Raw genomic sequence first — 27,041 nt, forward strand, 5'->3', positions numbered from 1 at the left:
CTCCTTGTCATGTGCCCGGTCACATGACTTCTGACACTCCGCCCCCCCTGCTGAATATCTCCGTTGTAGCCTATACACTTGTATTGCGGACGCTGTGACTCGGGGGTCCGCCAGCAGCTGAGGTGTAGAGCGGGTCTGTAAGGTGAGTGACGTCACGTTCAGGGTAGAGAGGCCGCCCGCTGGTCCCATGTAGCGTAGCTGTACACACTCGTGGTGTTCTCTGAGTCACGTGGGCAATACATAGGGAAGTCATGGCTACTTTAGTGATGTGTTATCTGTCAGACATGTGTGGCGTAGTGTATAGTCTGTGTATTGTGTGATGGTTCATAGTAGAAGGGTGAAGCATGGCGGAGACAGCACTGGGGCCCCTTCCCTGTGACTTATCTGGTGTGGACAAGGACTGCTGGTGTGTGGAGGATAAGGACATGTGGGAGGGGCTGACATCACACACATGGCACACAGTGGGCTCCTGGGGACAGTCAGGGCCATTTAACCCTTTTACTGCTAGAGGTGTTTGTCTTTTTTGCACACTTACAAAGAATAATAATAATTTAGGCTTCATTCACACTTGTGCGCCTTCAAAATCATACAATTTCCAGTATGACTTTAGTGTGACTTTGGATGAGTGCGACTTTGAGTTTGACCATGTGACTGTGTGTTTGTGTGCGCTACAAAGTTGTACGCAAGTTGCATATTACGGTATATCATTCCGCAAGTATATAATATTAAGGTGCGACTTTCCTGTAACTTTTACGTTGAAATCTATGGCCCTTGTGTCGCAGGAGCTACTTTAATCATTTCAGCCCCGAAAGATTCTCTCCCTTCCTGGCCAGGCCGTTTTTTGCGATACGGCATTGTGTCGCTTTAACTGACAATTGCGTGGTTGTGCTAGACGTACCCAAACAAAATTTGTCCCCCCACAAATCCAGCTTTGCGTTGGACACTTTTTTGAGACTGGTGACATCTACAAGCAATTATTGCTATAAAGATGCACTGATTACTGTATAAATGACACTGGCAAGGAAGGGGGCAATCAAGGGGCTAAGTGTGTTCCCTGGGAGGTGTTTCTAACTGTGGGGGGAGTGGATTGACTAGGAGTACAGAGAGATCGCTGTTCCTGATCACTAGAAACAGACGATCACTCTGTGTTTCCTTGTCAGACTGGAGATCTGTTTGTTTACATTGACAGATCCCTATTCTGGCACCATGTGGAGCAATTGCGGGCGGCCATGCAGCGGGCGAGCGCCTGCTATAGCTTTTAAAGGGACTAATGTACAGCTACGCCGATTTGCAGGAACGAGCCAACCTGCCGCAGTATAATGATGGCGGCTGGTTGGCAAGCGGTTAAACTCGCTTCCGCTTATCTGTGCCCACGGCACCTTTCAGGGGGGAATGGGTAGCTGGTTTTGACAGGTACCGTTTCCCACTTCCGAGAGATTGGCACCGTTTGTTCCCTTCCTCCGCCGCCGGACCAATTAGCGCAGCGTGCTTTGCGCAGGAATGGCGGCTGCTGCAGTCGATCATAAGATCGGCTGCGGTGCCGACATTGCGGGCTCCCTGGACAGGTAAGTGTCCATATATTAAGTCAGCAGCTGCAGTATTTGTAGCTGCTGCCTTTTAATTTTTTTGGGGAGGGGCTGGACCTCCTCTTTAAAGTGGTTGTAAACCCTCATGTTAAAAAAAATATATAAGAACTCCCTGCAAGATAAAGGCATAATGAGCTAGTATGCATAGCTTACTAACTCATTATGAATTACTTACCCGAGAATGAAGCCCCCACCCTCATCTTCCCCCGAAGCCGGCCGCGATGATGTCACTCCCGCGGGAGCCGCCATGGAAAGGCACAGTACATCTGAAGTGAAGACGCATACGTGCCATTGCTTCAGTTGGCTTAAGTGCGCGTGTGCCGCATTACGTCTACACATACAAATACAGAGATCTCTCCTAAACTGTGCAGGTTTAGGAAATATCCAGTGCAGCTACAGGTAAGCCTAATTTATAGGCTTGCCTGTAGGTTAAAGTGGTTGTAAAGGGTTAACAACCACTTTAATTTCAATTTTATTAACTGGCATGAGACTGCTTGCAATCACAGTAACTGATGCTTTTAGAACATTGGACATATTCGTTTTTCTAATATTACTATATGCCATCAGTCACATATTAGTTTATTACTAGCCTATTTTTGGTATTTACAATTTTGGTGATTGAATTCCCTTAATTAATACTTGCATCGCATGGTTAGGGGGTAGCGCGATTTATTTTTTCTTTTTACATCAACTTTATGGACAACATATAATTAATTACTTGCTGCCCAATATATCCTAGACACTTTCAGGTGCCATTGTAACGGGGCATCCAAACTGATAAGAGGCATGGAGGAGCTTAGCTATGAGGATCGATTAGAGGAACTGAATTTATCTTTTATTAAGGCAGGGCTCGATGAAACACAGGTGCCAGGGTTACAGGGAAATTGTGTCCTGGCACCTGGGTTACACCACAGCAGTGGTCGGATCCTCCCATGTGGCCCACCCGAGGCTGTGCGGACTAGCGACCTGCTGGCGTGAGATACACACTACTATCTGCAAACCGGCACCGTGGACAGTGCTGTGTTGAGCGTGGCTTGCTTTCACTGCCCGCCCACCTCCGACATCTTCCCTGGTTGGCAGCTGGGCTTGATTGCTTTCCCTTACCGCCGCTGAGTGGACGGGAAGTGCCATCTATCAGAGCTTATCAGGGCAGCCTTATCAGTGTCATTTGTCAGTGCTTATGAGTGCAGCCTTAACGGCACCCATAAGTGCCCATCAGTGAGTGCCATCTGTCAGTGCTTATCAGCGCAGCCTTAACAGCACCCATAAGTGCCACCTATCAATGCAGCTTATCAGTGCCCATCAGCGTCACCTATCAGTGCTTAACAGCACAGCCTCATCAGTGTCACCTGTCGGTGCCCATAAGCGCCACCCATCAGTGGCACTTTTTTTGTTTTTACTTTACGGTCTTTTATCCGCTTGGCACCAGGCCTGAGCAGCAATTCTTGCCTCTTGTCCTGGACATGCAGTTCAGCGCAAAGGACAGCTGATTTAAAAAAAAAAAAAAAGTCTCCTAACTTTTTTAGCTGATTCTAAGCACATTTGTCAAGCCCTGAATTAAGGGGGGATATGATCAACATGTATTAAGCGGTCCATATAGTGAACTTGGTGTTGAGTTATTCACTTCAGCTGGAGCAAATTGAATTATGCCTTGTTTTTTTTTTTTTGCCTTCTTCTGGATCAACTGTGGGTATAGGCTTGCATTCTATTGGTTGAACTAGATGGACTTGTGTCTTTTTTTCAACCAGACTAACCATGTAAGATAAAACATGTTGTTCACCTTTCCACTTGTCAATGGGTATATTGTTATGGCTGATTGTTGTAAATATACTGCATATGTGCGTGTCTATATATATATTTTTTTTTATTATTATTATTGCAACCCTTTAATAAAAACAATATATAATCCATTAGAGCTAGTCCAGGTAAATCTGAATATGGTGCATCCCATGCTGGCGGTCCCATAGACGTCTATTGGGTCACAAACATAGCCGCTGTGTCTCAGTATAACATCCATGTGCGTGTGTGTCCCCCCCCCCCCCACACGAACTCGCCTGATTCGGGACTGTGCACCCATATGAAGGTCACATGGCCGGCAAACACGGCCCTGCGTGGGGTACACACGTTTTGGAATGACAGGGCCCAGGTCTCATTGAAGTTGAGGACTAGATACATTTTTACATTTCAGCCATGGGCCTATTACTTGAACTTTGTTATTATGTAGGATAAAGTAACACATATATATTGTTTTTTTTGTTTGATTTTTCTTTTGCAGAACAAACAAGGCTTTCTATTGGTACTCTTGTCTTGCAATCTACAGATAAAAAAGGTAACAAAAAATTGCTGTGTGCACTAGTTTGCTATTTTTAAAACCACTGCACTAGTGTTACTAAACATAAAAAAAAAAATCCTGTTAAGGAGAAACGAGTCAATTGGGGAATAATTAGGTACTTGATTTTGTATTGAAAAATAAACCTTTACTTGTGAGATTGTTTTAACTCAAACTTATTTACAGATCAACGGACACTATGGGGCATATTTATAAAGCAGTTTGCTTGGTGAATGGCAGATTCATTGCTTCATGCATATAAGCCCTATGTGATTTACACTCGAGCTGCACGATTCTGGATAAAATGAGAATCACATTTTTTTGGGCTTTGAATAAAGATCACAATTCTGAAGAACTTTTTTATTTTAGAGATTTACAATTCCTGAACATTAAGTTCTCAAACAAGATGGCAATAAAATAAGACATTATACTCCTTTCTTCAGTCAAATGTAAAGAAACCTAATAATAAAAAATAATGTAATGTGTAAAGAAATAAAAAAAATGCCATTAACCACTTGCTTACTGTGCACATATACCCCCTTCCTGCCCAGGCAAAATTTCAGCTTTCGGCACTGCGCCGTTTTAACTGACAATTGCGCGGTCGTGCGACGTGGCTCCCAAACAAAATTGGCGTCCTTTTAAAAAAAAAAAAAAACACTATTTCTCCTAACGCCTTCCAGGACGGCACACCAGAGAGATGAGGGCTCCTCCCACAGGAAACACAATCAATTGACAAGTTTGTTATAAGTTCCCACCCACCCCCTTGCTCCTCAGTATTGATTGTGTTTCTTCCCGAACACAGCGACACGTTTGTTTTTCTTCTATTACCTGGAGACGGTGAGGTCGAAGGGTACCCCTGTTGAGGCAGGTTTAGGGAGGCCGGGGAGAGCTGAACTAACCTGTTGGCTTCGGTCGCTCACAGGTCGCCACAAAGATATGCATGGGCGCTCTGAGCTGTGGTGAAAAAGTCATCGTCCCTCTGCAAAAAAGCCGCCACGCTGCTGATCTCTCCTTCCCGGGGGGGTTTGCAAAGGAGCATTGCGCTTCAGGCCTCGCTCTGAGAGGAACAGGAAGCGCGTCAGCGGAGAGTGGGCGTTTCCTACACGGCAACCCGGAAGTGACGCTTCGGCGTGGAGAGCAGCGTGGAGCGGCGGGGTCGGCGGCGGATAAACCCTACAGCAGGTACCGGCAAGCCAAGGACCCAGTCAACCTCCTCATGATGGAAGAGGATGGGAAGACAAGCGCTGCGGCAACCAAATCCAGACCGGGGGTCGGTGAGTACTGTCCCCCCCTGGAAAGGGAGGAAAGAGGAGAGTGAGAGCTCCTGAACTTCAGGATGCAGCTGGTATCGGCTGCCTTCCTCGTTCTCTCTCTCTTTTCTCCCCAGTACAGCCTGCAGCCCCGAGCGGGAGGGAATAACATTACTGTTTATTATGTTTCCTCTCTAACAGAATCTCCCGGTGAAACCCAGGGGGCCTCTGCTCAATCCTCAGCCTCAGCTAGTTACAGTTCCTCTAAAAAGTGCGGAAACTGTAAAGATAAGCTCCCAAAATCCCACACCAAACCCTTCTGCCACAAGTGTATTAACCAGCTGGCTGGGAAAGAGGCGGCTGCCATGATGAAAAATGTTCTCTTATCAATGCAGTCCGAAATGTTGGCTACGGTTAGAGCTTTCAGGGAGACGGCTACACAGGCAGCCACAGCCCCTAATACGGAGGAACCGGTCCCTAGAGAGGGTCTGCCCTCCCAAGGAAGTCTCCTTGCAGGACCCAGTACCCCTTTCCTACCCTCCCAAATCTTTTTTCATGATCAGGAAGAAGAGGAAAGTGAGGTTATGAGCCAGGTCACTAGACACAGCTCAGAGGGTGAGGAAGATAGAGACTCAGTCATGTCTCAGGAGGAAGTAAAATTGAAAATGTTCCTCTTCTCAGCAGAGGATGTGGACAGTCTCCTTCAGGCAATCTATGCCACTGAAGAGATTCCAGAGGTTCCCAGAACGACCTCTGCACAGGATAAGGTGTATAGGGGGCTCAGTGAAACACAGGATAGAGTCTTTCCTCTTCACCAATCACTAAAAGAAATAATCTTACAAGAGTGGAAAAATCCAGAAAGGAGACTGACCACTCAGAAAACCTGGAAACGGAAGTACCCGTTCCCCCAGTCAGTTGGGGAAGTCTTCTTCAAACTCCCAAAACTGGATGCGGCCCTGTCTCAGGTCACAAAACAGTCAGACCTTTCATTTGAAGATGCTGGCAGTATTAAGGACCTAATGGATCGTAGGGCCGAATTACTCCTAAGAAAAGCATGGGAGGCTAACACAGCTTCTATGGCCCCAGCCTTAGCTGCGACCTGTGTAGCCAGGAATGCAGACCTCTGGGTAGAGAAACTGGCGGAACACCTCGCCCAGTTTACGGAGTCTGAGGAAATCTTGGGGTCTCTATCTTTGATAGGGAAAGCTGTCGCGTACTTGGCAGATGCCGCTCTGGAGACTGCTAAAGCTTCAGCCAAGACAGCGGCCTTGATCAACTCGGCCAGGCGGGCTATCTGGGTTAAGGCTTGGGAAGGGGACGTCACATCAAAGGGAAAACTGTGTGGACTCCCTTTCCAGGGTTCACTCCTGTTTGGCCAAGGATTGGATGATGTCCTGGTTAGGTCTTCAGAGAAGGGAAAGAAATTTCCTGTGAAACCTAAAAAAGATGGTTTTAAGAAAACTTTTCGAGGCCCCCAGGGGCAAAACAAACAGAAGTATAAAAGAGAACCCAACAGGCGCTGGTTTTATGGCAAAGGGAACAAAAAGAATAACTTGCTCTTTCCCCCTGCCAAAACTGACGCTAAACAAACCAAGTGACGCCAAGGTCAAAGTGGGGGGGAGGCTGTCCCAGTTTGTACAACAGTGGGAAAGCATTTCAGACAGTCCCTACATACACAAAATTATAAAGGATGGGTTCCGCCTGGAATTTATTACCCCTCCCCCCCCTATGATCACCCTCACGCAGCTCCCCAAGGATACCCTAAAAAGAAAGGCCCTCTTGGAAGGGATTCAGGAGCTGGCAGAGCAGCTAGTAATAATACCAGTGCCAGTGGAACGGCAATACCGGGGTTTTTATTCCCACGTGTTTGTGGTTCAAAAACCATCAGGAAAATTCCGCCTGATAGTAAACCTGAGAAAACTAAACAAATTTTTAGAACAAAAAAGGTTTTCCATGGAGAGTATTTACTCAGTAAGAAAGAACCTCATGAAGGGAGCCTTCATGACGACCATAGACGTGAAGGACGCCTATTTGCACGTACCAATTCACGTGGACCATCAGGCGCTTTTAAGGGTTTGCGGTCGTGGTAGGGAAGGAAATCCGCCATTGGCAGTTCAGGGCGCTGCCCTTCGGCCTAACCTCCAGTCCCAGAATCTTTACACAGATACTGGCAGAAGCAATAGCCTTCCTACATCTACAAGGGGTCTGCCTTATACCGTACCTGGACGATCTGCTGATCTCCGGTCAGACAGAATCACAGGTTCAGAGGGATACCAACAAAGTGATGGAGGTATTAAAAAGCCTAGGCTGGATTATCAATCTAGAGAAGTCCTCCCTCATACCAGAACAGGTGAAAATATTCCTGGGCTACACTATAGACTCCAGGCTTCAGACGCTCTTCCTGTCAGAGGAAAAAATAAAAAAATTGGCGTCAGCAGCAGAGAATCTGGTGAAATTCCCCAGACTTCCCAGGAGGTCAGTTATGAGAGTCCTAGGGTTAATGTCGGCATCCATACCAGCGGTAGTCTGGTCCCAGTTGCATGCCAGGACACTCCATTTTTTCTTTCTGTCCTCCTGGGACAAAAAGAAGGAATCCCTGGATCAGGAGATTCTACTCACCCCTCAGGTCCTGTCATCCCTAGAGTGGTGGACCAGTCACCAAAACCTAAGGGAAGGTCGACCTTGGGCCCAATGGGATCCGGTAAAATTAACTACGGATGCCAGCACATGGGGGTGGGGTGCCCACTTGGGGGGGAAAAAAGCCCAGGGAAGATGGAGCTACCTTCTAGCTCGTCAATCTTCCAATTTCAGGGAACTCAGAGCAGTGGGAGAAGGCTTCCAACAAGATGTCAAGGACAGGGAGGTTCAGGTGAGCTCAGACAACGCTACAGTAGTAGCCTACCTGAACCACCAAGGCGGTACCAGATCCGGCCCCTTATTGGAACTAACCATGGAAATTCTGGGTTGGGCAGAGAAAAAGGTCATCTCCATCTCAGCCATACATATAAAGGGGACAGACAACATAGAAGCGGACTTCCTCAGTCGCCAACAAATAAGACAGGGAGAATGGGAACTGAATCCCGAGGTCTTTCAGGCCCTAGTTCTTCAGTTTGGCGAACCAGACATAGACCTGTTCGCAAACCGGAAGAACAGGAAAGTGAACGGGTACTTCTCAACCTCCGTAGAACGGGATTCCGAGGGCCTGGACGCGTTGTCTCAGAACTGGCACTTCAGACTGGCATACGCCTTCCCACCCCTGGCGCTAATTCCGCGGGTACTCCAGAAAATCAGCAGGTCCTCCTTATTGCCCCATGGTGGCCAAGGAGGACGTGGTTTGCGAATCTGAGATTCATGTCAGTAGCAGAACCTCTGAAACTGCCAGCCAGAGCAGATCTCCTCAGGCAGGGTCCAGTGTTTCATCCGAGACCAGAATTTTTTCAACTAACAGCCTGGTTAGTGAGCGCCAGATCCTGAAACAAAAAGGTTGTTCAGAAAAGGTGATAAATACTCTCCTTACAAGTAGAAAACCGATCACCAGAAAAATCTACTTAAAAGTATGGAAAACCTTCCAGACCTGGAGTAGAAAAAGACTAGTGTCTTCCCAGTCGGTTCCGGTTATCCTGGACTTTCTCCAGGATGGAGCAGACGCCGGGCTTAAAGTTAGCACCCTGCGGGTACAGGTAGCAGCCCTCTCCGTTTACCTGGACAAAAGATTAGCTAAGGACGACCTAGTTAAGAGGTTCTTACTAGCTAGGGAAAGGATGTCCCCCGTCCTTAGAAACATCTGTCCGCCATGGGACCTTACTAGGGTATTAGAGTCATTATCTATGCCCCCTTTTGAACCTTTAGAGAAAGTTTCCCTTAGGTTCCTTACTTTAAAATTAGCCTTTCTGTTAGCTATTACTACAGCTAGGAGGGTGGGAGATCTGCAAGCTCTGTCCATGAAAGAGCCTTTCCTTAGGGTACAACCAGACAGGGTCACTCTTGGGGCAGATCCCCTATACCTACCTAAAGTAGCATCCTTACCCAACAGGACGCAAGAAATTATATTGCCGTCCTTTTGTTCAGAACCAAAGAACGAGAAGGAATTTAAGTTTCATTGTTTGGATGTAAGAAGATGTCTTCTTACATATTTAGAGAGAACCAAAAGTTTTAGGAAATCTAACCATCTCCTAATTCTCTATGCTGGAATCAGGAAGGGACTGCAGGCCTCAAAGCCATCAGTCTCAAAATGGATTAGAGAAGCTATCTCAGAGGCTTATCAGTGTGCAGGAGAACCAGCTCCACTTAATATCAAAGCTCATTCAACCAGATCTCTGGCGACATCCTGGGCTGAGAGAGCAGGTGCCTCCTGGGACCAGATCCGTAGTGCGGCTACCTGGTCAAGTCATCACACCTTCTTGAAACACTACCGTGTAGAATTGTTGTCACAGCAAGACCTGGCTTTCGGTCGGAAGGTCCTCCAAGCTGTGGTCCCACCCTGAGGTAGGCCTGAGGTTCTTTAATATCCTCTCTGGTGTGCCGTCCTGGAAGGCGTTAGGAGAAAACTTACGTTAGATCTACCGGTAACGGTATTTCTACGAGCCTTCCAGGACGGCAGGCCTACTACCCACCCTATGTGAAAAAAGGAAAAGGTAAGCTATATGCTAAATGGTAAGTACCGATGGGGGTGCCCCTTGTGAACCAGTTCAAGATTACTTTAATAAATACTGAGGAGCAAGGGGGTGGGTGGGAACTTATAACAAACTTGTCAATTGATTGTGTTTCCTGTGGGAGGAGCCCTCATCTCTCTGGTGTGCCGTCCTGGAAGGCTCGTAGAAATGCCGTTACCGGTAGATCTAACGTAAGTTTTTTTACTTTTGCTATAATCAATATCCCATTTAAAAAAAAAAAAAAAATTCTCAGTTTAGGCCAATACGTATTCTTCTACATATTTTTGGTAAAAAATAAAATAAAAATCGCAATAACCTTATAGTGACTGGTTTGCTCAAAAGTTATAGCGCCTACAAAATAGGGGACATAATTATGATTTTTTTATTTTTTTATTATTTTTTTATTTTTTTTACTGGGAATGGCGGCGATCTGCAATTTTTATTGGGACTGCGACAATATAGCAGACACATCGGACACTTTTGACACATTTTTGGGAGCATTCACATTTATACAGTGAACAGTGCTATAAACATGCACTGATAACTGTATAAATGTGACTGGCAGGGAAGGGGTTAACCACTAGGGGGCGGGGAAGGGGTCAAATGTGTAGCCTAGTGAGTGTTCTAACTGTGGGGGGGTGACTGGGGGAGGTGACCGATCTGTGTCCCCATGTACAAGGGACACAGCGCGCCCCCTAGCGGCTTTAAAAGACGAGGACGTCATATGACGTCCTGTCAGAATAACTGAGTTACCTTGCTGCCCCACAATGGTTCCTGGTGTGGTGTTGTCTTGCCTTGCCCCAGCTTTGATAACTTGTAGGAAAGTGCATGGCTATCCTATGCATCTGTTACCAGTTTAGGTATCCTTCAGCCTGGATAGGAAAGCTGCTTTAGTGGGCACTGTATGAATTTATCAACACCAGAAGAATATGAATTCACTCTTGTGTAGTACAGATGACTAGTGTGCCAATTTATTACATGGGTTACATCATTTTTCTTGTACTTTCAATTCTTACTGATCATGTTGGAAAAGATTTGGCAATGGCTAATTTAGTTGCATATTTACTTCCCTTTTTTTTTTTTTCTAGTATGGGTGTGGAATGGTTTGGTTTTGGATATGCGGCTCTAGTCGCCACTGGAGGAGTTATCGGCTATGTAAAAGCAGGTATGTTTCTGAAATCTAGAGCTGTATTAATAGTATAAAGAATGTATATGAAAGATAAAGCTTAAAAACAACTCCACAGGTGCGCTAACACGTTTCAGCAATCTAGGCCTTATGCCGCACACAACCGTTTTTCATGACGTGAAAAATGAAATTTTTTAAAATGGTCATTAAAAATCATTGTGTGTAGGCTCCAGAGCATTTTTCACGACGTGAAAAATGGGCATTAAAAATTTAGAACATGCTCTATTTTTTTTTTTTTGCGTCGTTTTTCACGTCATAAAAAACAGTTGTGTGTGTAGGCTTTAACGACATGAAAAAAATGTGCATGCTCATAAGCAAGTTATGAGATGGGAGCGCTGGTTCTGGTAAAACTAGCGTTTGTAATGGAGATGGCACATTCGTCGCGCAGTAACAGACTGAAAAGCGCGAATCGTCTCTCGACCAAACTTTTACTAACAGAAAATTGGCAAAAGCAGCCCCAAGGGTGGCGCCATCTGAATGGAACTTCCCCTTTTATAGTGCCGTAGTACATGTTGTACATCACCACGCTTTGCGCAAGCTTTTTTTTTTTTTCACGATCGTGTGTATGCAAGGCAGACTGGACAAGAATCACGTCGAAAAAAACTTTGTTTTTTCTAGTCCATGCTGTGTGGATGGGGGTTTTTTAACATTCAGGTTGCAGACAGTTTAAGACCTATCTCAACAATAATTAGATAAAAATGATACAATGGAATAATATATAGTGCCATTGATAAAGTAGCTTCCATAAGAATATCCCGACGCGTTTCGACCACAAATAGGTCTTCTTCATGGGGGATTTGTATTCTGGAAAGATGTCAAAAAATTACTTCTGTTTGATGTCACATTTCTTCTAGGTAGCGTCCCATCTCTTGCTGCTGGTCTGCTATTTGGAGGTCTAGCTGGTCTGGGGGCCTATCAGATGTCTCATGATTCCAAAAATATTATACTTTCACTGAGTAAGTTATTTTTTTTTTTTTCTTAATTTTTTTTTGTATTGAGTGGGTAATGGTTAGAACATCTGTTGGGTTTTTAATTGCATGTAAGTGCCAATTACAATGAACTAATTAATTCAGTATATTGAGGCTTATATTCACTACATTAGGGATGTATAACTAACCCCCCCCAATAAAGAACATTATTGGCTTGCCTTGATATGCTTCATAGCTACTATTCTTTCAGTAAACTTTGAGATCTGCCCTAGGGTGAGAAAGCGTGTTCTTTCTGTGATCTATAAGCTCACCTGCACATACAGCTTGGTAGTTCACAGTGGGAAACGCCATCTAGAGATTCATACTTCCTCTGTACTGCTCCCAGCTGCATTCATTGATGGTGGCTCCCTGAGGGACCAACTAATGCATCACCGCTAGGAAAAGCATAGGGCATGATGGAACATGTAATCCAGGCTTGCCTGGCCACATCATAACAAAGACATGTATTATACAATGCCTTGAAAAGGTATTCATACCCCTTGAAATTGTGTCACGTTGCAACCTAAACCGTAAATGTATTTTATGTGATAGAACAAGACAAAGTGGCATGTAATTGTGAAGTGAAGTGAAGTGAAGGAAAATGATAAATGGTTTTAATTGTATTTTTTATTTTTTACAAATAAACATGTGAAAAGTGTGGCCTGCATTTGCATTCAGCCTCCTTTACTCTGATACCCCTAACTAAAATCTAGTGGAACCTATTGCCTTCAGAAATCCCCCTAATTAGTAAATAAGAGTACACCTGTGTGTAATTTAATCTCAGTATAAATACAGCTGTTCTGTGAAGCCCTCGGAGGTTTGTTGGAGAACCTTAGCAGCATCTTGAAGGCCAAGGAACACAACAGACGGGTCAGGGATAAAGTTGTGGAGAAGTGTAAAGCTAGGTTAGGTTGAAAAAAATAAAAAATATCCCAAGCTTTTAACATCTTACGGAACACTGTTCAATCCATCATCTGAAAATGGAAAGAGTATGGCACAACTGCAACTGCAAACCTATCAAGACATGGTGGTTCACCTAAACTGACAGGCCGGGCAAGGAGAGCATTAATCGGAGAAGCAGCCAAGAGGGACATGGTAACTCTGGAGGAGCTGCAGAGATCCACAGCTCAGGTGGGAGAATCTGTCCACACTCCACAAATCTGGCCTTTATGGAGGAGTGGCAAGAAGAAAGCCATTGTTAAAAGAAAGACATAAGTGCAGTTTATAGTTTGCGAAAAGACATGTGGGGGACACCGCAAACATGTGGAAGAAGGTGCTCTGGTCAGATTAGATCAACATTTTACTTTTTGGCCTTGAAGCAAAACGTTATGTGTGACGGAAAACAAACACTGCACAACACCCTGAACACATCATGTTGTGGGGATGCTTTTCTTCAGCAGGGAAGCTGGTCAGAGTTGATGGGAAGGTGGATGGAGCCACATGCAGGGCAATCTTAGAAGAAAACCTGTTAGAGTCTGCAAAAGACTTGAGACTGGGGCAGAGGTTCACCTTCCAGCAGGACAACAACCCTAAACATACAGTCAGAGCTACAATATAATGGTTTAGATTAAAGCGTATTCATGTGTTAGCATGGCCCAGTCAAAGTCCAGACCTAAATCCAATTGAGAATCTGTGGCAAGACTTGAGAATTGCTGTTTACAGATGCTCTCCATCCAATCTGACAGAGCTTGAGCTATTTTGCAAAGAAGAATTGGCAAACATGTCATTTTCTAGATGTGCAAAGCTGGTAGATATACCCCCAAAAAGACTTGCAGCTATAATTACAGCGAAAGGTGGTTCTACAAAGTATTGACTCAGAGGTGCTGAATACAAATGCACGCCACACTTTTCACACATTTATTTGTAATAAAATTTGAGAACTATTTATCATTTTTCCTTCCACTTCAGTTATGTGCCACTTTGTGGTGGTCTATCACATCAAATTCCAATAAAAATACATTTTACCTTTTTGGCTGTAACATGACAAAATGTAGAAAATTTTTAAATCTCTTTTGTGGGAAGCGGCCTAAATAGAAGGAAACTGTAATTTTTTTAATTGTATGGCTACAAATAGTCTTGTAAACAGGCATTTTCTGTATTTCAGTTGCATCAGGATCATTAGCTGGAGTTATGGGTTACAGGTTTTACAGCTCGGGAAAACTCATGCCAGCCGGAATTATTGCTGGTGCCAGGTGCGTACATGTTTGACTCTTTATACTTCTCGGACGACTTTGTGCAGAGTAGTAAAGCTGGCATTTTTTTTTTTTTTTTTGGGGGGGGGGGGGGTGGATTTACACTGGGAGGATCAACTGCTGGTATTGAGAAGCTTTCTTTCCCACCTGGGGAACATATAAATTATTTGGGCGACCTTAACTGTACAGCCCTGTCCAACGCTGCATAGCTTTTCCCGCCATGGTCATATTTATTACTATGGATGCGCTGTTGTCCAGCCATCTATTGGAATATGGTTCACCCCTGGGGTCTTGATGTGAGTATGCCCTATGAAGACAGGCTTTCACTAGACAGGCTATGAGAGCAGGGCCACACAGCAAAGATCATTAGAGCAGGGAGCATAGTGAGTATTTAATATAACTGGTTGGACTAAAGAGGTGGCAAATTATATACAGTGCAAGTTCAATAAACGTGGTGATCTTTTACATCTGCCTGGAATTCAGCTTTGAAAGTCAACACAATATGGATTTTGTTGCCTTATTTTTACTGTAAAACCCCTTGTGTGTCCTTTTGAAACTACATTAATTTTGATACTTAATATTTACTCCTAAAATTAGATGATGTCCATAATTTTAGGCGTAAATATTACCCACATCCTCCCTTCTTGCCCAAATAGAATGCCTTAAAGCATAACTTAATGTTTACTGTGACTTTTAAATAGTTTGTTTGGGCCAAACTGGCCCATATGAACTATTTCCTTCACCAACAGATGTGCCTGATGGACGTGCTGTATAAACTGTTTGTCACACCGGCTGCATACAGTACACAGCACTGTGTTCCGGCAGTAGGATGGGAACTTCTCATCCTGCTCCTGGACCAAAATCGAGTTGGGCTGAGTGGTTCTCAGTCGTTGACAAGACGTTTTGTAGTCTATGGATGAAAACAAAACTTCATGTGGCAGAGATTGAGACATCCGCCCACCTGTCCATCAAAGCCAATCAGAGGAAGGTTTGTATTCATTCTAGAATACAAAGCTTCCTGTGCCTGGCTTGGCAGCGCTCAGCCCGACCTCACTTTTGTTCCCAAAGCGGCATGGGAAGTTCCATCCCATTGCTGGCACACAGTGCTGTGTACTGTGTGAAGCAGCTAATGCTACATACAGTTTATACAGCGTGCCCACCAGGTACACTTGCTAGTGAAGAAAATTGTTAATTTGGGCCAGCTTGGCCTGAACAAAATATTTTAAACTCGCACTAAACATGGAGTTGGGTGTAGCATGGGTTCCCTTAAATCTGAACTCCAGGTATGGATTTTATTGTAGAGTTACAGTGGTCCAACTGTACAGAAGGTATGCATATGCCATACTTGTGGGACCCCTGTCTTCTGGTTCCCCCAAAGCATTTTCTGATTGGATGAGGTGGAGTTTGTGCCCCCCCCCCCCCGGCCATCTGTATTGTCCAGTTAGGGAGCAAATTGCATTAACTGAGAAAAATTAAAGGTGTTCTGTGAATGGCGTCCATGCAGAATGAATGACCCCACCTGTGGTTACTATGCAGCAGGGCAGCTGTTTGGCACAGGATATACTGGGCATTTGAGCCAATATGTAGTCAGTATACACAATATCCCACATACTTGTTCCACATTGTTGACTCACTAGGTATTGACAGAAGGGTGTTTAGAGCTGAGCACTTTTTGGATTTGTGTTCTGCAGAGGAAATCGGGCAACGGATGTTCCTTGCCAGGGAACATATTTTATTTATATATATATATATATATATATATATAATTACAGTACAGACCAAAGGTTTGGACACAACTTCTCATTCAAAGAGTTTTCTTTATTTTCATGACTATGAAAATTGTAGATTCACACTGAAGGCATCAAAACTATGAATTAACACATGTGGAATTATACATAACAAAAAAGTGTGACACAACTGAAAATATATTTCATATTCTAGGTTCTTCAAAGTAGCCACCTTTTGCTTTGATTACTGCTTGGCACACTCTTGGCATTCTCTTGATGAGCTTCAAGAGGTAGTCACCTGGCGCAGCACCCCATCACTCTCCTTCTTGGTCAAATAGCCCTTACACAGCCTGTAGGTGTGTTTGGGGTCATTGTCCTGTTGAAAAATAAATGATGATCCAACTAAACGCAAACTGGATGGAATAGCATGCCGCTGCAAGATGCTGTGGTAGCCATGCTGGTTCAGTATGCCTTCAATTTTAAATAAATCCCCAGCAGTGTCACCAGCAAAGCACCCCCACACCATCACACCTCCTCCTCCATGCTTCACGGTGGGAACCAGGCATGTAGAGTCCATCCGTTCACCTTTTCTGCGTCGCACAAAGACACTGGGTTGGAACCAAAGATCTCAAGTTTGGACTCATCAGACCAAAGCACAGATTTCCACTGGTCTAATGTCAATTCCTTGTGTTCTTTAGCCCAAACAAGTCTCTTCTGCTTGTTGCCTTTCTTTAGCAGTGGTTTCCTAGCAGATATTCTACCATGAAGGCCTGATTCACACAGTCTCCTCTTAACAGTTCTAGAGATGTGTCTGCTGCAAAAGGTGGCTACTTTGAAGAACCTAGAATATGAAATATATTTTCAGTTGTTTCAGACTTTTTTATTATGTATAATTCCACATGTGTTAATTGATAGTTTTCATGCCTTCAGTGTGAATCTACAATTTTCATAGTCATGAAAATAAAGAAAACTCTTTGAATGAGAAGGTGTGTCCAAACTTTTGGTGTGTGTGTGTGTGTGTGTGTGTATATATATATATATATATATATATATATGTTTTACAACCTCCCCAGATCACTTTTACTAAATAGCCAGGAGCCTGCTGCACAAAATAGAAATCCATGTACCATAGAATGTCATTGGCAATGAAAGGGTTAAAAACATAAACCAGCAGTGCCAGCTCCCATACATTTATCATCTTGGGTTTGTTTTAACCATTTGCTGCCCGCCCACAGTAGTTTTATTGTGAACGGGCAGCACAACAAGGCCAGGCGATGTAAAAAGAAGCACCCCCCTTTTAAACAGGACTTGTAAACTCAAACAGGTGTAGCTAATTGCCTTCTCAATGGCACACAAAGCCATTTGACTTTCAACTAAGATCAGATGTGGCCATTTTGACTATCTCCACATGAAAATAGCTTCCCTGGGGTATTTCAGTCCCCGGTAGTGCAACTGAAGCAAACAAACAATTTGGACAGGCACAAGTCAGGTGTTGGATACAATATCATTTCAAAGGCTTTATCAATCCCTAGAAGCACAGTGAAGTCTATTATTAAGAAGTGGAAAGTATCTGGTACAACACTGATCCTCCCTGGATCAGGACGTCACTCCAAACTGGATGAAAGAGGCAGGAGGAAACTAGTTGGAGAAGCTACCAAGAGGCCTACAGCAACTCTTAAGCAGTTGCAGGAATTTGTGACAGAGTGGTCATTGTGTGCATATCACAAATGGGGGGGGGGGGGGTGCAAAAAAGCCACATGCAGTCACACTGGAAAAGGGTGTTATGGTCAGATGAGGCTAAAATTGAATTATTTGGCCTCAACACCAAATGATATGTTTGGTGGAAATCCAATACAGCTCACTATCTAAATAACACCTTTCCTACAGTAAAGCATGGAGGTAATATCTTGTTATGGGGGTGTTTCTCTGCAGCAGGGACTGGAGCTAGATATAGGATGGAAGCAAAAATGGATGGGGAAAAACAATCACATTTTTGAAGAAAATCTGCTGCCCTCTGCCAGAAAGTTGTCCATGGGAAGAAGGTATACAGCAAATATGACCACACAGTGGTTGAAGGAGAAACAGCTGAATGTCCTTGTCAGTGCCCAGACTTAGACCCCTTTCACACTGAGGAGTTTTTCAGGCGGTACAGTGCTAAAAATAGTGCTGCTATACTTCCTGAAAAACTCCTGCCCAGCAACCTCGATGTGAAAGCCCGAGGGTTTTCACACTGAGGCGATGCGCTGGCAGGAGAGAAAAAAAATCTCCTGCTAGCAGCATCTTTGGAGCATACCGCTCCTTCCCATTTAAAACAATGGGAAACCGTGGCAATACCGCCCGCAATGCGCCTCTGCAGAGGCACATTGCAGGCGGTATTAACCCTTTATCGGCCGCTAGCGGGGGTTAATACCGCACCGCTAGTGGCCGAATCTCACGGCAAATCCGACGGTATAGCACCGCTATTTTTAGCGGCGCTATACCACCACCGCGGCTCCCACCCCAGTGTGAAAGGGGCCTTAAACCCCATTGGAAAATCTGTGGAATGACTTTAAGACTGCAGTTCTGCAAAGAGTGGGCAAATATTGCAAAGTCTGGATGTGCAAAGTTAGTAGAGACATATCCCAACAGACTAAAGATTGTAATTAAAGCAAAAGGTGGTCCCACAAAATACTGACACAAATTGGTGATCCTTTTTCCAACTCGTTGATTCGGTTTTTGGATTTTTTTTTTTTCTGGCATGTTGGTGTTCTATCTTTCATTCAAGTGTTTTATAAGTTGCACTTGAGTAAATACAGCTGGATAAAACAAACACTGTGTCTGTCTTCATTTATGTCTGCAAAGCAATAGAATGCAATTGTTTTAAAGGGGGTGATTCTTTTCTATACCCACTGTATAATATAAACCTGTATATTTCTTGTGTGTGTGTGTGTGTATATATATATATATATATATATATATATATATATATATATATATGTGTGTGTGTATATATATATATATATATATATATATATATATATATATATATATATATATATAGCAAAAACATTCCTATATATGATGTACTCGCTACTAATTATATTCATGTGCATTTTTCTAGCACATTAAAGACTGTATAGATTTCATTTATTGCATATGTTAAATTTTTTATTTTTTTTTCCATCTTGCAGCTTGCTAATGTTGGGAAGACTGGGGGTTAAAATGTTGGAGAAACCTCATAAACCTTGATGGAAACGGCCTAAGCACTTAAATATATATAAACATATATCGGACAAACCATTCACTCTTCATGTTCTTGTTTAATATGTCTCATTCTCAGTAAAACACTTTGGGGGGAAAAAAAGTGTTGTCTGTGTTTTTTTTTTTATGTTAAAATAATTTGTAAGGTTCAGGAAAGATGGAAAAGCTCCAGTAGGCAAGCCTTTGATTCCTAGGGGCCCTTTCACACGGGGCGGATCAGTAATGAACCTCCATTTGCTCAGCGGGGATCTCTCCGCTGAGCTGGCGGATGACAGGGCGGTCCCCGCACACTGTGCAGGGACCGCCCTGTCTTTTCTCCGCTCTCCCCTATGGGGGCATCGGATGAACACGGACCGTATGTCCGTGTTCATCCGATGACGGAAGGAAAAATAGGGTTTTCCTTTGTCTGCAGAATCGGAGGAATGCGGAGGTGGGCGAGATCGGGTGTCGGCGGATGTTCATCCGCTGACACCCGCGATCTCATAGGGACCAATGTATGTCCCTTTTTTCATCCGCACACGGATGGATGAAAAAACGAACATACGGTCCGCAAGTGTGAAAGGGGCCTTAGACTAATTCTTTTAATTTACCTTGGGCCTCTGGGTCTAAGTCTTGCTCATATATTTGCTGTTAGACCTAGACTTCCAAACCCACCAAGTTCAGGAATAAGCCCTCCTCACAATGAGAGGGCACCCCTAATTGTCAGCCTTCTTAGTCTTTTAGGCACAGCACATTTCAGAAGTTTGGGTCCAGAACGTTGTTTCTAGGGGCTACAAAACTGAGCTTTAGGCCTTGACTCATCACAACATCATACTGTCAATCTTGTTGCTGGCTTCACAGAAATGGGCAGATCCCTGTTCTGCTCTCCAGCAGTTTCTCTTGCAGGGAGTCATTGCATTGGTCCTGGAAAAGGGGAGGAGTTCTGTTCACTGTCCCCAAGGCAAAAGTAGGCATTTGCCTCATTCTGGATCTGAAGATTCTCAACGGGTTCATTGTGAGAAAATATTCCACATAAAATCTGCCAAGTCAGTCATTGCTTTTCAGCTGGTGGGCATTCTGGCCTCTGGATATCAAGGATGCCTTCTTGCACATCCCTATCTTTCCACCACACCAATACTACCTTAATTTTACTGTGGGCATGCAACATGGTACCAGTTTGTTGTCCTTACAGCAATTTTCACAAAGGTGTTAGGCTCCTGTTCTAGCTCTGTTGCACTCTGATTATCCCCATTATGGGATACTTGGGCAACTTCTTCCTAAAGGAACAGTCAGTCCAGGTCTTGTCAGCCAATGTTCATTAGACAGTGCAGACCCTACAGAAGTTTGGATAGATCCTAAAACTCCAAAGTCTTCTGGACATTGCCTGGTCCAGGGGTTTTCTCCCTCCGGACAAACGCCTGGCCCTCTGCTCAAACGTTCAAACCCCAAGGTCCAGGAGATGCCCCATCATTCTCTTTTGCTGATGGAATCTGCCTTTTAGGCAGTACTGTAGGTCCACTTTCCCCACTCATCTTCCAGGACAGCTTATGAGAGAGAGGGAGAGAGAATCTCCTCCCACCTAGCACAGGAAACGCAAGATCCACATAAACCACTTGACCTCCGGAAGATTTACCCTTCATGACCGGGCATTTTTTGCGATGCGGCACTATGTTGCAATAACAGACGATTGCGCGGTCATGCAATATGGTACACAAATCCCATCATACATTTAGGGCAATATGTATTCTGTCACATGATTTTGGTAAAAAATCCCAATAAGCGTATATTGATTAGTTTACGGGAACAGTATAGTGTCTACAACCGATGGTATATGTTTATGAAATTTTATTTATTTACTAGTAATGGCAGTGATCAGTGACTGCGATATTGCAGCAATCGGACACTGACACTTTTGTCACTGTGGGAACCAGTGACACTAATACAGTGCTAAAAAAATGCATTTACTATATGTATGACACTGGCTGGGAAGGGGTTAAACCTCTAGAGCGATAAAGGGTTAACTGTGTGCCTAGCCAGTGTTTTTGCTTACTGTATGTGTTTTATTTTACTAGAAAGAGATGCATTTTATTCCTTGCTCTGCAGGCATACAAAATACATCCCACGTTTCTCTTCCTGATTCCCCTGCAGGAGTGGATTATTGCTAGACAGTGTGAGACAGCTGATTGGAGGAATGGCACACACCCCCTCCCTACCTATGCTGTGTGCCAATCTAGTTCTAGAAACCTCCCCTGACGCATGCTTCAGGCTCCCTTCTCGGAGGGCTTGTCAAGTTATCGAGCTGATAACTGAAGAACGTACCAGGACAGAGCTACAGGACATAGTGCTTTGAAGAGAAAAAAAAAACACTGCAGATGTGTGCCGAGCTCAAATTTCATGACTCCCTAAATCTGGGCAGTGTTTTTTTGGGTTCTCCCAGGCATTGGAGCCTGGGAGGAATTGGGGGGGGGGGGGATCCCTCTCCCCAGATCTTCTAGTCCATAGGGGCATCGAGAGGTGGAGGAAGTCACTTGCGGGGAGCCTAGGGGGACATACCTGTGCTGGTTGAATTGTCTCATTCTGTTCCCCAGGTGCATGACATCACTTCTGGTCTGGGTGGTGACACGTTTCTGGCAGAAGTGCCAGCAGCCATCTTTGTTTTGGGCAGCATGGAAGACCTGGGGGGATAGGGTTTTTCCTGGACCTGGAATCGTCGGGCAAGCATGCAGATCTTTTCTTGCCAGGCTGGGCCTCATAAGTCTGGACGGGGGAGATGCTGGGGGAGGCCCAGACTATTTAAGAGTATCTGTGCTGGCTCTGTAACCAGGCTCTTCATCATGGAGGTGGCTGCATCAGAGGAGACGGATCGGGGGATACAGGCAGATCCAGTCCCCAAGGAACTCACTGAGTGAGTTATTTTATTGTGTGGAGGTAGGGGGTCAAGTGCAGTACACTGGCTGTTCTTCCTTTCCGTTTTATTTTTTTCATATGAGGCAATCTTTTGAGTACTCTGTGTACTCGCTTGTGCCTTTCAGGCTTAAAGGGAGCGAAGATAAAGATGAACGGAGTTTCGTACCTCCAGGGGAAAACTGGAGCGAAAGAAGACTTGGCAACTTAGGCCCTTTCAGCCTAAAGAAAAAAGCCAATAACTCCCCCAGGTTAGGAGGGAGTTTGGGGGCCTTCCTCCCCTAGTGGCAAACAAACAATGTGGGTACGTCTGCATCCATACGTGCCGTTTCTTCAAGTTTCTTCCTGCAGCACTTTTACAGAGTTTCTCAATGAGTCCTGGCATCCATCCCACACAGGAGCGCTCTCATGTAAAACTGCGCCCCTAAGACCGCTGGAATGGCCGCTGTCATTAGTCTTAGAAGTATCAAAAAACTTTTTTTTTTTTTGTGCATGCAAGGCAGCATCCTTGACACCACCGTCTAGAGTAAAGGCTTATTCAACCAGGGCAGTATCGACATCAAGGGCTGGAGCTTCTCCCCTCCAGATTTCCAACCTGGTCCAGTGTCCATACCTTTTGTACGACATTACAGGCTGCATCTGCTGGCCAGCCAGGTCCAGTCTTTTGGCGGGAAGGTTCTGCAGGCTGTGGTCCCGCTGTAATCCGGTGTTCCTATTTTGTCCTCTCTGTGAGCCGTCCGCTAAGAGAAATGTTGTGGAAAAAGAAGTTAACAGGTAATGACACACTTTTGTTGCCAGTGTCCAATCACCGTACGATAGCGGCATAACCCATGATCTAAGTCCACGATCCTGTGTCCTGTAACCCATGATCTAAGTCCACGATCCTGTACTCCAAAAAAAGATTTTACAGGCGAGTCAAAAATCCTACTTTAAGGGCTAAAGTCTGGAAATAAAAAAAACAAAAAGCAGATGCATTCAGTGATAGGTATTAAACTCTTTTATTAGTCTTCTGTGTACAATGCTGTTATGTACAAAATAAAATATACTTTATGCGTTAAATAATTTAAAGCCATTTGAATTCTGCTGGTAAGTACAATAAATACAGTAACATTTAAAAATATTTCTATGTTCATTTATTTTTACACTACATTAAACACACTATTGCCTGTTAAAGTAGAACTAGTTAGAATGTGGTTTTGAGGTGATATTTAATTGTCTTTTCATCAAGCAGGTCTATTCATGTAGACAATGCTCTGCTGAGACTGGACACTGCAGCATTATGACACTTCCACCATTTGTTTCTGCTAACGTCTAGTTGTGACACAAGAGCGTATGTTAGACCATTATTTTTAGATGATCACATCAGTATCCAGATGCTTAGTATGTCTTTTAGGTCACACAGCCCTTTTCTTGCTTTTAATACAAAAAGAGACGTGTCATAGCCATTAAATAACCTTTTATTCATTAAGATAAATTCATCATATCATTTGTTTCTCACTTGGAATTTCATTGTCTTTGAATGTGTTCTCTGGTAGCTGTCTCTTTGTACAGAACATTAAAGCTGCAGCATCATTGATAATTTTGGTATTTTGCCTGTAGTTCCTAGACCTATTCAAAGCTTTCAATTCATGCAATTTACAAAATCTCCACTAGAGTGCAGTATTGTATAACAGTAAACCATGGATTTTCTAACCTCAGGCAGCTATGTTTGTTACTTAAAAAAAAAAAAAACTATGACCTTCACCGTCAAAAGAACATACAGTCTCATGTTTGTACTATTGCGGCTGTAAGTGTCTGCAAATTGTTTCTGAAGGTCTTCTATACTACAGATATATAGAAAAGTAAACAGAAAGAAATGGCAGGCTTTATTTTCACAGTATTTATATGTCTACATATAAATATGATTAGTAATTGTCACACTAGTAACTTCCACCTGCTGGTACGCCTAAAAACATATATTTAAAGTGTGTTTGTCATGATGACCTATAAGACTCCCATCTAATGCTTGAGGTTGCCACTGACTATCAGTAGTGCTGGTTCTGGGGAATTACTGTGTGTAATATTAGAGAGGTTTGCTCAGCCACAGAACTAGCCCAGCCTATAGGAAATAGTCAGTGGTAGCCATTAGAACTAAAAGGGGGTCTCGCGTGTACCAGTATAGTGCCAACCTTAAGAATATAAAAAATGACCCAATAAAAGAAAATGAACATGGATGCTAAATCTCAAAGCCTATTTGCAGAATCCTGCAAGGACATGCTAAGAAAGATGTACTATAACACTTGGGATGAGATGGCTTGGTTCCAAATCACGTTTTACAGTTGTAGTCTACAGCAGGTTAGAATAACGCTTGGATGGAAAATGAGCTAAATGGTATCTTTATAAAAGAAGTAAAATCGACCAGTAATCAAAATTCCACATCACCTATTTGCACACTGTACGCTTGTTTGTTTCAAGTCAGTGACATGGAGATCACGGTTACTTTTGGATCAGTGCAATAACCAGGCACAGGGATTTGAAGCAGTGGTGTGGCCTGTGCCCTACAGCGAAGCCTACATGAAAATGAGTATTCCTATGCCGGTAGGCTGCATTTCCTGTATACATTTAATTTTCAATTATGACTGGAGTGTGCCTTTTCTATTTTATAACTCTCTACCTCGTTGATTAGATGTATTATTCAACATATTATATGGAGAACAGTTAAATTAGAGTATAGACTGGAGTGAGGAAGGGTTAGAACTAGAGGTGCACCGAAATGGAAATTTCAGAAACGAAACCGAAATAAAAAAAGTCAGGCCGAAACCGAAAATGACTTTTCTTCTTTTTTAAAATAATTGTATGTTAAAACATACACTCACTGTGCCCCCCAATTGCCACCTCTTGTTCCTTTTTTATATTACATTATAACTTTTTTTTTTTTGTAACTTGTCGTTTTACTTTTTTTTATTTTTGTATAATTTTCGTATTTTTTATATTTTTCTTATTCTTTAATATTTAATTACTTATTTTATTTATTATTTTTTTTTTTTTTTACACTTAACTTTTATTGCTATCACACAGGAGAAAATAATGGCTGCTAGAAAAGAAAGCAACTCACCGCCACCCGTATGCTGAAATTGTCTCCGCTCTGCTCGCACACACCCCCACCTCCTCCTAACCCCACACATCTCAGCATTAGACCGACATTCTGTTTATCATAGCGTGGTTAGGAGCAGGCGGGGCTGTGTGCGAGCAGAGCGGAGACAATTTCAGTATGTGTTTTACCGCTCTGCAGCCACTATTCATTATTGGCAATTTTAAAGCTGTTTCGGCATGTCCCCAAAACAGCTGTTTTCGGCCACCAATATATCGGCGCATCCCTAGTTAGAACCTCCTACTAATCTCACAAGAGTATTAAAAATGACCAGTGATTTTAACCATATATATCTTTAAATCTAGAAAAAAAAACAGTGTGGAGTTTAACTGTGCTATACCATCAGATATAGCATTTAAAGTGGAACTTTACCCTGAAAACCTCAGCATGATTCAGTAACTTATGATATCTATAGATATCACAGTGAGAAAACTTAAAAGTGCAATTGGAAACAAGTAGATATTAGGAGATATTAATTCAAATGGCTTTTTGACATTGGAATGCACGATAAAGCACTGCGGTGTCATTCATTTTGAATGGCACACTAACACTCCTGCATTTCAGCTTGTCGCGATGCACGGTTGTGCTTTTCTCTTTATAAAAATAAATAAATAAATCGGATGCAGTTTCCTGTGTGTGTTGGCAGCCGATTCAAAGTGAATAGGTCATCTTAACACAATGCACATTATAACACAACATAGGCCTTACTGTTTGTAGGCTTTTTTTTTCTCCCCATCGGTAAGGAAAGAATCCAAGTAGTAGGCAGTAGAGAAGGGCTGCTGCTACTCTCTGCTGTGTACATGCAGCAGTGCCTCTGCCACAATCCAATACCCCCCCAACACCTTGCTTCCTGCCAAGTCCACCACTACAGTGCTTCAATCGGCAATCAATCACTGCATCTCTGTAGTGGTTACTCATGAGAGGGTGTGTTGGACCACTGCAGAGAGATCGCTGCTTTCATGCCCTTGAATTTAAGCTTTTTGTCTCTACTGACATTTTACCTTTGATTGGGCTTTAAATATATATTATTTTCTTCCTTTCAAATGCACAGACCACATTTCTGGTATCTATGTGATGCAAAAAAAGGGAAAGTAAACTACCACAGTCATAGCTCCCAACTGTCCCTGATTTCGAGCAATGTCCCTCTGTCCTCATTTGGGTCTGATATATATAGTTGAATATAAAATGCACTTTTTATCTATCAAAAAGTGTTTGCCAGTGCTAAACCTTTAATCTGATTTCTTTCTAAATTGCTGCATTTGTAAATTCCAAAAACCAATATAAAAGGAATAGTAGTGGTAAAAAAAAAAAAGCACTTGAGGGTTTAACCAATCTTGTTTTTTTTGTACAATTCTTCCTTAAGGGGGTGTGGCAAGGTCCTATGCCTGCATGCTTTTACTGATAGGTGTCCCTCATTCTCATCTCAAAAAGTTGAGAGGTATGCCACAGTGACGTAAATAGCAACTTGATAGCTGGATTTTAAGAGCATTTTGAGAACAAAATAAAAGTTTTCAGGTGCTTTAAACCTACATTTGAGATACTGATCTAAGTAACTGTATCTGACCTGCAGTTCACATAGTTTGTCTTAGGCTGCTTTTGCTTTCCCATTGATTAGTATTGTAGGAAACACAGTTCTGAATCGGAAAAAAAGCACATGCACATGGGTTCTAAAGCAGGGCATTTAGGAGGCAGCCAAGGCTGTTCAGCTTGGAAAGTTGTGAAAAGGAGATGGATGGAATGCAGAGGCAAACAGGCAGTGATCTGGAGGAAGACTGAGCATTGCGACATGTGATGTTTAAGGATGACACAAGCAGGACACTGAGAAAGTGGTAAAAATAACCGGTGATGGGTAGGAGACAAAAGGTAGGGGTACACCATTGGGGTGTAAAAATGGAAAG

General features: G+C 43.4%; 1 protein-coding gene across 2 annotated transcripts; it reads left to right on the plus strand.

Moving 5' to 3' along the window:
- Positions 1–15: 15 nt before the first annotated feature.
- Positions 16–19,169, plus strand: TMEM14C (transmembrane protein 14C). 2 transcript variants are annotated; one of them, XM_040353712.1, is made up of 6 exons: positions 18–142; positions 3,862–3,915; positions 10,906–10,982; positions 11,858–11,959; positions 14,076–14,163; positions 19,061–19,169. In XM_040353712.1, the coding sequence occupies exons 3-6, from the start codon at positions 10,907–10,909 to the stop codon at positions 19,116–19,118; spliced, it is 324 nt and encodes a 107-aa protein (XP_040209646.1). In that variant the 5' UTR covers positions 18–142; positions 3,862–3,915; position 10,906; the 3' UTR covers positions 19,119–19,169. The 2 variants fall into 2 exon arrangements, with proteins under 2 accessions (XP_040209647.1, XP_040209646.1); XM_040353713.1 differs by lacking the exon at positions 3,862–3,915 and having other exon boundaries at positions 16–142.
- The last annotated feature ends 7,872 nt before the right edge of the window (positions 19,170–27,041 follow it).

Source organism: Rana temporaria, chromosome 5, assembly GCF_905171775.1.
Source record: "Rana temporaria chromosome 5, aRanTem1.1, whole genome shotgun sequence".
In the NCBI taxonomy this organism is placed as follows: Eukaryota; Metazoa; Chordata; class Amphibia; order Anura; family Ranidae; genus Rana; species Rana temporaria.

Bases quoted from the DNA above. Each gene is read 5' to 3' on its own strand.
- TMEM14C (XM_040353713.1), top strand. From the start codon at position 10,907: ATGGGTGTGGAATGGTTTGGTTTTGGATATGCGGCTCTAGTCGCCACT. The intron at 10,983-11,857 runs GTATGTTTCTGA...CATTTCTTCTAG, and splicing joins TATCGGCTATGTAAAAGCAG to GTAGCGTCCCATCTCTTGCT. The intron at 11,960-14,075 runs GTAAGTTATTTT...TCTGTATTTCAG, and splicing joins AAATATTATACTTTCACTGA to TTGCATCAGGATCATTAGCT.